This window comes from Heterocephalus glaber, unplaced genomic scaffold (assembly GCF_053883595.1).
Source record: "Heterocephalus glaber isolate CG9 unplaced genomic scaffold, H.glaber_assembly_v1.0 deba00000071, whole genome shotgun sequence".
Classification (NCBI taxonomy): Eukaryota; Metazoa; Chordata; class Mammalia; order Rodentia; family Bathyergidae; genus Heterocephalus; species Heterocephalus glaber.
Window position 1 is genome coordinate 1395278 of NW_028258137.1, and position 12738 is coordinate 1408015.

General features: G+C 57.1%; 1 protein-coding gene across 7 annotated transcripts in view; it reads left to right on the top strand.

The window, feature by feature from the left end:
- Positions 1 to 12738, top strand: part of Atp2c2 (ATPase secretory pathway Ca2+ transporting 2) — a 49000-nt gene that overhangs the window by 12260 nt on the left and 24002 nt on the right. For 5 of the 7 annotated variants that reach the window (XM_021256598.2, XM_021256597.2, XM_021256599.2 and 2 more), the window contains exons 2-7: positions 908 to 1018; positions 3257 to 3373; positions 6765 to 6854; positions 7812 to 7847; positions 7938 to 7999; positions 10563 to 10671. In XM_021256598.2, the coding sequence (XP_021112257.1) occupies positions 908 to 1018; positions 3257 to 3373; positions 6765 to 6854; positions 7812 to 7847; positions 7938 to 7999; positions 10563 to 10671 (525 nt within the window). Of the gene's footprint in view, positions 1 to 907; positions 1019 to 3256; positions 3374 to 3533; positions 6855 to 7811; positions 7848 to 7937; positions 8000 to 10562; positions 10672 to 12738 lie in introns of those variants that run through there. The other 2 variants (XM_087197473.1, XM_087197498.1) reach the window with 2 other exon arrangements.

Consider the following 12738-nt stretch of genomic DNA (forward strand, 5'->3'; position numbering starts at 1 on the left):
TGCTCTGGGGGAAGAGGTGACTGGCGAGGAGGAACAGTGGAAGTTGCGATCTTTGTTTTAAGTCAAGGAAGAAGTTAGTGCCTTCCGCCTTCCGCCTTCCCACTTCCCTGTAACCTGCTGGGAAAGGACAAGATGGGCCTGATACCAGAGTCGTGGGTATCGGAATGCTGGGAAGGGCAGGGAACACCCCACATGCCCTGGGGCTGAGGGTCTCCCGGTAGCAGAGCCTCCAAGGCAGCTCGCGAGACTGCTCTGCCACTGTGACTCTCAGTGCAGGTCCCAGGCCTCTCAGAGCTTGGCTCCGCCCCCCGCCCCTTTCCTTGGGTTATTTGAAAGGTCTCACAGAGCTGGGCTGTGGTACCACCTACGATTGGGAGGGGCGCTGGCTAAAGTCGTGTGGGTACTTGACCTAGAGCCGGAGAAGTTCAGGGTTCTAAATACATAACTTGTCCCTCTGCTGTGTCAGTATTGCAAAGCCCAATTTTACTAAATAAGTTTGCTTTAAAACCAGCCACGGGTGGGGTGGGGTGGGGTGGGGGCGTGCCTGTGATCCCAGCGCTCCGCTCCAGAGTCCGGAGTCCGGGGCAGAAGAATCACGGTGAGTTTGAGGCCAGCCTGAGCTTCATAGTGAAACCCTGTCTCAAAGACAGACAAAAAGCCCCAGCCACATGAGTAAGTGCTGACTGGTCTCAACGCAAGTGCCAGTCAGCAGAGGAGTGGACAGGTGAGTTGTGTCTGCACCGCAGTGGGTTCCAAGCCCCCGGAAAGGAGCCAGCGTCACACATACTACCATGTGTGACTGACTACCCACCCTGGGCAGAGCAATGGCGGCGGGGCTCCGGGGCTGGTTAGGGTGACCGCCGAGCTGTGAGCTGGGCACTGACGCTGCCTCCTGCTCTTCCCACAGACTGACGGGCAGTGCCAGCTGGAGGCCACCGAGAGGAGGAGGACGGTCTGGGCCTTGCCACCCAAGGAAGCGTGCAAATGCCACAGAGAGGACTTGGCAGAGGCGCTTTCTGTAAGAATCGCACTCGCACCTGGTGCCAAAGGAGCTGCCTTTCCGGGCTAAGAGAAGGCAGCGCGAGGCCCTGAACACTGCTTTCCCTGGGTGTGAAGCTGCCCTGTGTAGTTTAGCTGCTTGACAGCGCTGACCAGTCGCGATGTGGGAGGGGCCTCCAGGCAGACTCTCACCAGCGCTTTGTCCCCGAGCCGCCCCTCCAGGGCCTCCTGAGAGCCAGGTGCCCGTGCACAGCCCGCACAACCCTCGGCGGGGAGACCCGGGGGCAGACAGTGGGGGACCCATGGGGAGCAACAGGCACAGCCCAGCCGTCCCTCGAGATGAGCCACGTGACCATCCGTGCGTCCTCCTTTTGTCTTCCATCAGCCACAGAACTGCCAGTTATTAAAACCGGGTTCTCCCGGGCGTCTCACGGGAGTTTGGGCTCCTGGTCAGTGGAGACGGGAAAGCAGCCCTGTCCCAGGAAGCAACCCTCTGAGGCTGCAGGACCACACTTGCTTTCTGTCTCTCATTTTCTTTTTTAGAAAACTTGGCCAGCACAGTGACCTGCACACCTCAGCCACCGTGCTCGGGGGGATGCTAGTACAGTGCAGCGATGGTCGGCCACAGGCGACAGAGTCCAGGAGGCCAGCAGTGTCTGAGGCCACCTGCTCCTGGACGTCCACGGCTGTCTCGAGCCCTGTGGATGCGTTCTTGGCAGAGGGAAGGGAGTCTATTCCCTGTCTGGGGGTTTTCCCTGCCTAGCAAAGTAGCTGGATTTTTGCTCCTTATTCCAAAGAATGTACGAGTCTGTTCAGGTTTCTCTGTCACCTCGACCACCAGGGACAGCTTTTTCGTTGGCCTTTGACAAAGAAACCTACGTTATTATCACTGCCTCTGAATTGGCTCCATTCAGTGCACTGGTTAATGTGGAGCTTGGAGCAGTGTGCAGCAGTGTATACACAGCATGATCATGTCAGCAGCTCTGGGTCCTAAAGGGCAGGCCATGTTTCCTGTTTTGGAAACACCATTTGGATGACAGTAACATGCACAACGTGTTAGCATCTTCACCTCTCTGAGCGTGTGTTCCAGCTGGGTGAGGAACACTGCCCCGTTGTACACCGCTCTCCGTCTCCGGGTCTGTGCTCTCTCTCAGTGCTGACTCCCCAGCGCCCTCCCTCACCCCTCAGCCCCTACTATTTACTGCTCTGTGCACCTCACAGAAACAAACCCTGCAGCTTTTCTCCCAGGATGGCTTTACTTTGGTTCCCTGATATCCTCAGGGTTCATCCCTGCTGTAGCTGGCGTCTGAATTTCCTTTCTTTTTTTCTTTTTTGGTGGGAGTGGGGATCATGCCCAGGGTGCTCTACCACCGAGCTACATCCCTAGCCCTTTTTATTTTTTATTTTGAGAGAGGATCTCTTAAGTTGCCCAGACTGGTGCCCGGCTAGAATTTCCTTTTTGGTTAAAGCTAGCTGGCATTTCCTTGTGCCTACCCACCACGTTGTGTTTATCCCTTCACCTGTCAGTGGATTCAGGTTGCTTCCGGCTTTGCCTGTTGGCTTCCAGTTTTAGCTGCAGTGAGTGGGGCGTGGGGATACCTCTCTGAGACCGATCCTTTTGGGCTTGTGGCCCTAGCAATGGAATGGCTGGTTATCTGGTAACTCTTTCTTCTTTTTTTGTGTGTTTTTTTGAGACAGGGTCTCATGATGTAGTTCAGGCTAGACTTTAGCTCATCACATGGTCCAGGCTGGCCTCGAACTCACTGTGATCCTCCTGCCTCAGCCTCCTGAGTGCTGGGATTATAGGCGTGTGCCAGTGTGCCCAGCTCACCTGGTAACTTGATGCTTAATTTTGGAGGAGCTGCCAAACTACTTTCTTGTGCTAGCTGCTCACCAGTTCTAGTAGCTGCACCATTTACATCCCCGAGACTTTGTTTTAAATAAGATGAGAGTGTGTGTCCGTACTTCCAAGATTCCATACTCTGCATCCATTTCCTGAAACGTATGTCCAGGGCCGCACTCTCTGGTGTAATTGTTAGGTGTCCATGTGGTCTGATGGAAAAAGAATGGGACCGTGTGTTTGTGTTCTCTTTTGGCCCATCCTCTGGGGTCTCCGAGGAAGTCCCCTGTCCTCTGAGGTCAAGGCCAGTTTCCTAGTCCATCTCAGAAGCCATGAGCTGTAGGGTGGGGGCCGCCTTGGGCCCCTCCATCTGTGCTGGGCCCATCGGCGAGCAGGTGCTATGCTGTCTCCTTCCAGGTGGACCTGGACAGAGGCCTGTCTGAGTTCGCAGTGACACAGCGCAGGCTGGTTCACGGCTGGAACGAGTTTGTCGCTGACAACACGGAACCTGTGTGGAAGAAATACCTGGATCAGGTGGGACCACCAGTATCCTCCTCTGCTTTAAAGAGATTTGGCCAGGAAGGGCAGGGCAGCCACTGACTCTTCAAATATTGATTGAAGGTGTCCTTGGACAGGTCCTGCCTGGGTGTGGGGCAGGTGTGCTACAAGATAAGAAGTCTCTTTCCTTCCTCCTTCAGGCTGCTCTGAGGAGCAGGAGGAGGCACCGGGCAGCCCCCATGAGGGATGATGGTGACCTCGATGTTCCAGGCGCCTGGCCAAATGAGTGAGAAAATAAGTGGCCTTCTCTTACTGAACCCTCCCCCTTGTCCTCTTGTGCTGGGGAGAGGGAAGACGAGAAACACTGAAATCCTGTCCCGGGGTGTGTGGGGTAACCAGATACAGTGAATATAAGATTGGATGCCCCATGAAATTGGAATCTCGGGTCGATAAGCAAGGAGTAGTTTGTAAGTGTAAGCATTTTCAACTACTGCAATAGACATTTTTTTTTTTAAAGTTCCTTATCAAGCTAAAGCACAAATTTAGCTGCAAGTCCTGTCTATTTTTTCTGGCAAGCTGAGCCCAAAGTCTCACACACAGCAGTAGGGGGCGATGCTGAGAAACAGCCAGGATGCCTGAGCTGCTAGGAGTCGGCCTGGTGCGTTGCTGATGGCACAAAAGCGGACACCTAGAAACCATTAGGAAGAGAAAAGGAAACATTGAAATAGCCACAGCTGTGACTTCCACTGCAAGAGGCAGCACCCAGCCACCCACCCAGGACTAGGTCAGAGAGCCTCAGTTAGCAAGCCGGGGTGTTTAGACTCTTGAAGACATTCAGACCCCTCCCGAGCCTCTGCACCCTCTTGGTGGTGTCCCTGACATCCGTTCCCCATGCTCTTGCTCCTGGGCAGCCTTAGGCTTCAGCTGCTTCCTGTTGAGTCCGTGTTTTGGGCCTTTTTGGTGGGGGGGGGCAGTATCAGGGATTGAACTCAGGACTTTGTGCTTGTGAGCCAGGCTTGGTGCCACTGAGCTAAAGCTGCAGCCCTTCAGGCTTTCTTGATTGGTCAGTTCAGGACCAATCACAGTTCTGCAGCATCCTCACTCTCCATGCTCCTTGTGGTCTGCTGCCTCCTGTTGGCTCCCTGTTTCAAGCTTTCCTGGTTGGTCAGTTCAAGGACCAATCACAGTCCTGCAGCATCCTCACTTTCCAATCTCCTTGTGGTCCTCCTCACTCAGTTCTCAGTATCCTGGGGGTGTCTTCAGTCACATAGCTTGACGCCAAATAGGCTCCTAGTGGCACTGTGCCCAGGAGGCCCAGGAGCTGCCGAGCACAGAAGCCCTGTCTGCACTCGCTCTTCTTCATACCCACCGCCCTCCTATGTGTGTCAGGTGTGTGGCTCTGTCTGCCGCTCTAGTGGTGGGGAACTTGCTGCTCACAGGGCAGCCTTGCTGCACTGTCTCAGGAGTTAGGGATTCTCCCCCAGCATGACCAAGACACACAGGCCAGAACGGAGGGAGACGTGGTAGAATCAGAATGCCCGAGTCAAGTCCCAGTCTCCGGCATGCTGACATTGAAGCCATTGTTGAACTCCCCTGGGCCTCACTTTTCCTGTTTAGAAAATGAGGATAATAAATACCCATTGTCATGAGTTTTACTTAAGCAGAAGGTCCTTGGCACACATTACGAGCTGACTAAAGGCCAGCCTGCTCCTCCCTTTGTGGGAACTACATAGCAACTAAGAGTTTGAGGTTTAGAGTCTGGCTGAGCTCAGCCCAGATCCTGGGGCCAATCAGCTGCTTTTAAGCTTCGGGCACTCATTTACCAAGCAAAAATCAATAGCAGCACCTGCATCAATGGTCAGTTTTCCCCACAGGGCTCTTTGCCGCTAGTTTCTTAGGATCAGGGTCTGAACAAAGCCCACCCACTGCTCTGGCCCTTAACTGGCTTCTGAAAGTCCACAGGCTTTCACCTGCATGCTGAAGACCGGGTCCTTGTGGAGAAGGCTATGGCTTCTTTGGCTGAGCTGGCCTTGGGCACTTTGGTGGGGCCCCGGGTTTCAGTGAGAGCCTCACCTGCTGTCCTGAGGGGCCGTCCCCACCCAAGGCTTCAGTCCCGTGCACCAGGCCTCAAAGCCACAGGCGTGTCGTGGTGCAGCTCTTTCTGAAAGTGGGAGGCGCAACCAGCCCAGCCCAGCCCAGCCAGCCATCCCCAGGCATCCCTGGCCAGGGGGCCAGAACCTTGCTCTCACTTACCAGCTCTGATCCAGTGCCATTTGCTGGGAGTCAAGTGGCTCCCTTCCTCCTCCAGCCAGTGTTTCCTGAGCCCCTTCCCTCACAGTCTGGCCTCCTGGTGGCTACTAATTATTGAGCAAGACTCTGTGCTGGGCCCTGGGCAGCCCCTCTGTGCTCACTGCCACTATCCCAAGAGCCAGGAGAGGGCCGAGGCCCAGAGAGGATAGAGGTGGCCTGTGGCTGCCCGGGGAAGAGTGGTACAAGCAGAGCAGAAACACTCCGACCCTGAGCTCTGGCCCGAACGCCATGCAGCAGACCCAGGTCTAGTCCTGAGAGGACCGGGGACCCCAGGCAGATACAGTCCTTGTCCCCAGCAGGTCATCTAGCAGTCCACAGAGATAATTTGATAGAGCCATAAAAACATCCCAGTAAGAAAGCCGGGTGTCTGTTGTGCTCAGTGTTGTGGTGTCAGAACAGTTGCTATGGCAAACTCAGGGCTGCTGCCTGGTCCCTCGTGCAGCAGAGCTAGGACATGGAAGTTCTGGGTTGGGGGGTGAAGTCCTTTGTGCATCACACTGGTGTGGGGTGAAGCTCTTCTCATGAGCAGCACAAATCCTACAGATATTGGCATTTCCCTTTGTGCCTTGGCTGGTGGGAAGCTCAGAGCCCAATGCGTAGCCCAGCTGAGAACCGTGACTCGGTTGTTGATACTTTAACTCTCCCCTGGTCCTGATCTTTGCTCCATTCTCTCTGATCCTGTTTCTACATGTCTGTGCCTCCTTTTCATTCTCTGTAACGTGACCTACCATGAAATACCTGTATGAAATGAGGGCAGATACATAAAGCAGTAAGTGCTTTCTGGAAGGCTTTGGCAGCAGTTTTTCTCTAGCGGGGAATCCTTGCACACAGGTAGGTCAGTGTGCAAGCATGGCTGATTGCAGTGGATGGGGCCGGGACATGGTGTGGGGAGAGGACGTTCTGCGTCCCAGAGGGTCACAGAGCGCCCCGAGATGCCGCGATTGAGGCCGAGAGCTCAGGGGCAGGGCCATCGGGGCGGGCTGTGGGCACTCTTCCAGCCCTCGGCCACTGCACTGGAGCCCGAAGCCCAGCCCTGCGTGAAGACGCGGGTCCTGCTGCTGCAGGGGAGGCACCCAGGGTGGTCTCGGGATGCAGCGCCTGCCTGTCTGTCTTTCAGTTCAAGAGCCCCCTGATCCTGCTGCTGCTGGGCTCGGCCGGGGTGAGTGTGCTCACCAGGCAGTTTGAGGACGCCGTCAGCATCGCCATGGTGAGCAGGGCCGGTGCCGGGGCCTCTGCTTACTGCTGCCAGGCAGGGAGAAGGGAATCGGCCTCAGAGGGAAAGCAGAAAGTACAGCGGAAAGAGGCAAACTGCGCCTGTGCCTACCCCACCGCAGAGTGTCCAGGGGGCTCCTGGGCCCCTGATGGTCAGAGTCCCGCCGGGCAGGAGGTCCCAAGATGCCTCTCCCGCCCCGGGAAGGGGGTGCTGGTCCCAGCCCCTGCATGTTTCTGTGACAAAGAGCGGCCATTGTCCAGAGAGAACCACTGTGCACCTTTTCGAAAAAATTTAGTTTCGTGAAACCCACATAAAATATCAACCATTTTAAAGTGGACAAGCTGGTGAAATTTTGCACATTCACAAAATTTGGCGACCACTACCTCTGCTGGATTCCAAGCACTGGCACCACCCCAAAAGGAGACCCCACCCCCGGGAGCAGACATTGCCTGCCCCTCCCTTCCCTGGAGACCATCCTGCCTCTGCGGCCTGACTGCCTCTGATTTGTCATGGAAGTGGACCTGCAGCCCTCTCTGTGGCTGTCGTTCCCACTTCTATAAGTTTCACTTTCAAAACAGAGACAGTCACCTAGCAGATGTGGCCGCTGCTGTCTAAAAGGCCAGGGTTGGATTCACATCTGCAGGTGGGGAGTGATGGTCTCCTTGTGTGGTGTGAGAATTAGGTTTCCCCGGCATGATGCCGTTTCGGAAGTGTGTCTGAGGAGAGAAATCCAGATGGTCTCCCAGCATGTGAGCCCCGGGTGGCGGAATTTGGTGTGATTTCTCTGCTTGCTTGCAAAGTGTGTGTTTTCAATTTCGCACAGTGCATTCATTTTGCAAAAAGGCAGCGTGAGCCGTGTGTGCTGTGCACAACAAATGCTACTGTCCAGCGGCCCGGCCCGGCTGGCTCTGGCCTGACCGCTGGCCTCCGCCGTCCCCCTTCTCTCCCCAGGCCGTGCTCATCGTGGTCACTGTCGCCTTCATCCAGGTGTGTGTTTGCCGAGGTCCCTTCAGGGTGACCTGGATGTGCGGGGGCTCACGGGTCCCCCAAACAGCGTGTGTGGTGTGCTTCCCCCAGGAGTACCGCTCGGAGAAGTCTCTGGAGGCGCTGACCAAGCTGGTCCCCCCCGAGTGCACCTGGTGAGTTGCACCCCTGGCTCTTTGGTCATCACGGGAGCCGGGTCCGATGCCCGGCAGGTGCTTGGCAAATCTGTGGCATCACCAGTTTGCTGTGTACTGGGCCTGGCAGCCCAGCCTCTCTGGAGCTCTGTTCTCTCATCCGTGTCTCAGGTACTCAGCACAGGGCGTGGATGGAGGGTGCAGCTCTGGGAAGAAACGGCACAGCTGTGTGCACTTGCAGGGGAGGCTGAGGTTCCCTGGGCCCTCGGGTGGCTCAGGAGGGGCGGTGTGAACAGGTCCCACCCAACACTGGCCAGGGTAGGATGCGGGGAGGTGGACTCGGCCCTGCCCCAGATGCCCACGGCCTCCTGCCTGCCTGGATGTGGCTGCTTTGCCTTTTGCTGTCATGCAGCTCTTACTGAAAATGTTTAAAAGGAGAAAGGACGGAAACGTCCAACAGTGCACGTGGTGCCATAGAAACGTCCAGTGGGTCTGTGACCCACCCTGTGCAGCGAACTGTCACAGTCACGTGTGGAGATCGAGGAACTGGGCTCTGAATTTAACCCTAGTTCACTCTGCCGGGGGCACTCAGTGGTGAGCTCCGGCCTGGCATGCATGAGCTCTGGGCTCTTTCCCCAGCACCACAGAAACAAAAACAAGAAAAAGATTCATTTTAATTAAAATGTGCACCAAAGGCCGGGGATGTAGCTCAGTGGTTCTGCCTCCTGCCTCCCAAGCACAAGGTCACGAGTTCGATCCCCAGTACCAAAAAAAAAAAAAAAAAAATGCACCAGGGCCCAGGAGCCCATTGTGTGTGTGCCCGAGGGAGAGAGGGAGACAGAGACAGACAGAGAAGGGGAAAGGCCAGACCAAAGGCGAAGAGAGGCTGATGCGAAGCGTGGAGGGGATTCTCAAAGGGCCACGGGGCAGCAGAAATCTGGGCTTGATTGTCGGGCTGTTGAGGGTACCGAGGACACAGAGGGAGGCATAAATGATGCGTATGACTTGATGGGCTGGTCTTAAGCCTAAACACCAAGCCTTGGCCTCTCGGTGTGCAGTCTGCATTATTGATGTCCCCAGAGGCCACTTTGGAAAGCATTTGATTTTCGAGGACGCCAGTGGCTGCAGCCAGGTGGAGCTGCGCACTGAGCCCCTGAGACCCTGTCGCTGACAGGGAGCGCGCTACCATGCACACTTCCTGCATGGTAACACTCATGGAGCACCCACTGTGTGCAGGGCAGCGGGCCCTATCAGGGCCCAGACCCATAGGCGCCCACACACGGGACCAACAAAGTGCAGGGAGAGGCGACAGTGACCAGGGAGGGATGGGGAGGCATCCACCAAGGGAGGAGGAGCTGATGTTTAAGTCAAGGCCTGGTTCATAGGAGACACGGGAGGAGCGGAAGGAACCGCAGGTGTCTTGCCACCAGGTGCTATTGGCAAACCAGGCTCAGAAAACTCAGTTATGCCAGGGATTTAGCTCAGTGGTGTCACCACCTGCCTCACAAACACAAGGTCCCGAGTTCGATCCCTGGTACCAAAAAAAAACAAAAGAAAGCTCAGTTGCGCCGTTGTGCAAAGCGCAAGGAAAGGGTGTGTGTCATAGTGAGAGCTCTGAGGTGGGGCCGGGCTGGTTCCTTCCTATGGCCCCTTTGCCTCCTGCTGCTCTGCTTTGCTGTCTGCCTGGTTCCCCTTGTGTCCCACGGTGGCTGCCATAGCTCAGGCTTCACACCCAAACACACACAGACCTGGAGAACAGACTGTGTGAGTACGTGCATGTGTGTGCGTGCCCGCACAGGTAGAGTAAGGAAACCTCACTCTCGAGTGCCCAGCCAGCACCCCCTCGAGTCTTGTAGGCCAGGGTAGGCTGACCTGCCTGTGCCCGAGCCTGTCCCAGGCAGGATTTGGAACCTCTTCCATGATCCGAGCCTGGTGTGACCGAAACCTGGAGCTCCTGGCAGAGGGAGAAGGGTGGACGCCCAAACAGGATCAGATTCCGTGAACAAGGAAGAAGGAAATGTCTCCTCCATGCACCAAGTCTGCGGGGACCCTGACAGCAGGAAGGGCCAGTGTGGTGCCACCGCGAGCAGCGCTGGGAGGAGCGGCTTGAGACGGGGATGTAGCCTGGGGCCCCAGGCTTTGATCTAGGCGGTGGAGAGGCTTCAGGGCCTTAGGACTGAGCAGGGATTTGTTGCCTTTAGAGCTCCCTGGCTGAAGGGCTGAGGTGGCCGTGGGGCCCCAGGCAGACCCAGGCCCTGCGGCATATCTCTCGCCCCACGCGGGTGGTCCCGGCCCCCAGGGACCCCTGCACCTCCAGGTCAAGCCTGGCCCTGCAGACCCCTCAGCACAGCTGGGGCTCCTGTTGCAGGCATGGGCAATGGAGGTTGCCTCATTTCCCAGGCTCCCGGAAGACACGCAGGTCCCCAGAAGTATTTTAGGATGCGTGAGCTTAAAGAATGAGGCTGTAAGGCACAATGGCTTGTCTATCAGTGAAAGGGAAATGCCTTGCTGCGGAGGTGCCCCGCGTCCAAGCGCACAGAGACAGGGCCTCAGTGCGGCCCCTCTTCCCTCTCCACCCACATAGCATGAGGGACGGGAGGCTGCAGCACCTGCTCGCGAGGGACCTGGTTCCTGGGGACGTTGTGTGCCTCTCCGCTGGAGACCGGATCCCCGCAGACATCCGACTCACCCAGGTGAGCCACCGGCAGGCGGGCCCACTTGTGTGCACACACTCATGCACGCACGCACACACACAAGCCAGCCAGGAGGCAGTGTAAGCTGCCTCAGAGCGTGAAGCGCCCTGCTCTCCACAGGTCCCCTGTTCCCAGCGCAGGCCCAGCAGGACCCCTTCCACGGCTCTGCTTTCCACCGTTTCAGATGTCCACAGTCACCACGGTCCCAGAGTAACAGTCCCAGCTCTCTTGTCAGCCTGCATGGTTTCAAGTGGTCTGTTTCATCACTGGTCACGTTGCCAGGCTCTCACGGTGCCGAGGGTGTCAGTTAAACCTCCGGTGCGGCATTTGGGTGAAACAGCCTTTAAAGGGTTTGGTGTCTGTGGTATCAGGCACCCCCGGGGGCTTGGAGTGTCCTACACGCATGGGGGTGCTGTGTAGGCCTAACACATCTGCCCATGTGACATTCTAGTGTGCAGTGGAGCAGTAGCAGAGGAACCAAGATGGGGCTGGGGAGCAGGGCAGGCAGCCAACGCCGACGGCAGTGACAGCAGGGAGGGAACCAGATCCGGGAGCCCAGGAGGCAGCAGAGGCCTCCACAGAGGCCTGGTCTGGAACTGCGGCCAGCCAGGGACAAGCTGCTCCGACCCCGAGGGTGTCGGTGTGCCAGCCTGGCAGGACAGCACCTGGACCCAAGGGGTTCTCCTGCATGGACCGAGCTATGCGAGGAATCTGCCCCACACCGTCCACGCATGAGAACGGGTCACCCAGGGACAGGATAAGCGCAGGCGTCTGCCCGTCCACCTCGGGGTGTGGTCCTGGGGACACTGGGGCCGAGGTTGCGGCAGAGGATGGAGAGGGACAACAAAGCTCTGAGCCAGCACCTGGGACCTGCATTTATGGCGTTTGTGACCTTCTCAGCCAGCGGGCCGTGCCACCCTGCATGCCCAGGCACCTGTGGGCAGGGCCAGGTGAGGGCCTCACCATCTGACCATCTGCAGTGTGTGCATCTGATGGAGTGGCCGGGCCAGCGGGCTGGGAGCCGGTCCCTGTCACGTCCCTGCCTTGCTCTGCGGGGTCCTCCAGGCAGGGAGGCGTGAAGACGCAGGCGGGCAATGAGGAGGGCTCCTGTCGGCTGCCACTGCCGGTGTAAGGCAAAGAGAGGCTGGGAGGCGCAGTGGTTAGCACCCTGGGGCCAAGCATGAGCTGGGTTTGAGCCCTGCATCTATAACTCAAAGCACTGTGACCTCGAGCAAGTTACTTAACCTCTCTGGGCCTCACTTTCTTCATCTATGAAATGGGAGAGGATCACTTGGCGCAGGTGTATTGGGAGCCAGGGAACCTGCTTGTGGGTCCTGGCCCCATATCTCCCAGTGTGTGACTTGGGAAGGGATTTGTCTGTCTGAGCCTCAGTTTCCCCATCTCCGAGAGGCTGGTGTTGGTCTCCACTTCCTGGGCTAGGGCGAGGATGGGTCAAGTCGGCCCCTGCATGCAGTGCTGAGTTTCAGCCCCTGCCCTGCGGGTCTGAATGGCAGTCCCGGAGACACCCTCCTAAGCCCCAAACAAACCCTTTCTTCACCTCGCCTGGTTTTCTCCCCGCCCTGCTGAGGCTCAGTTAAATCACACCCTTGTGTTGATAATGTAACGGACACCACCAGCTGGCAGGCTGCCCCACTGGTATTTTGCAACCAGCTGGACAGTCGATAGCTTTGTTGGTTCCCAGCAGGAAGCCTCTATCAGCGACGGTGCTGTGAGATCTGGAACTTTCAGGCACCTCAGAGCCCCTCGGGGCAGGAACAGCAAGCAGGTTCACGAAGCCCTTGAACTAAGCCACCCCATAAACACCCAGAGTGGGGTCAGAAACTTCTCACCCCAGTGAGCGTGAAGGTGGAAGGTGCGGGTCAGAGGCTGCCTGGCGCTGCCAGGAGGGCTGGGCACTATGCCCTGTGTTTCCCTCCTGGTTCCAGAGTAAGAAGAGGGTTGAACTGGAGTTGTCAGCACTTTCCTCCATGGTAACATAATGGCAGAGGCTGGGTCACTGGCAAAGAGGTTTCCTTATGAGTTCATGGTTCTGGAGGTGCCGGGTCG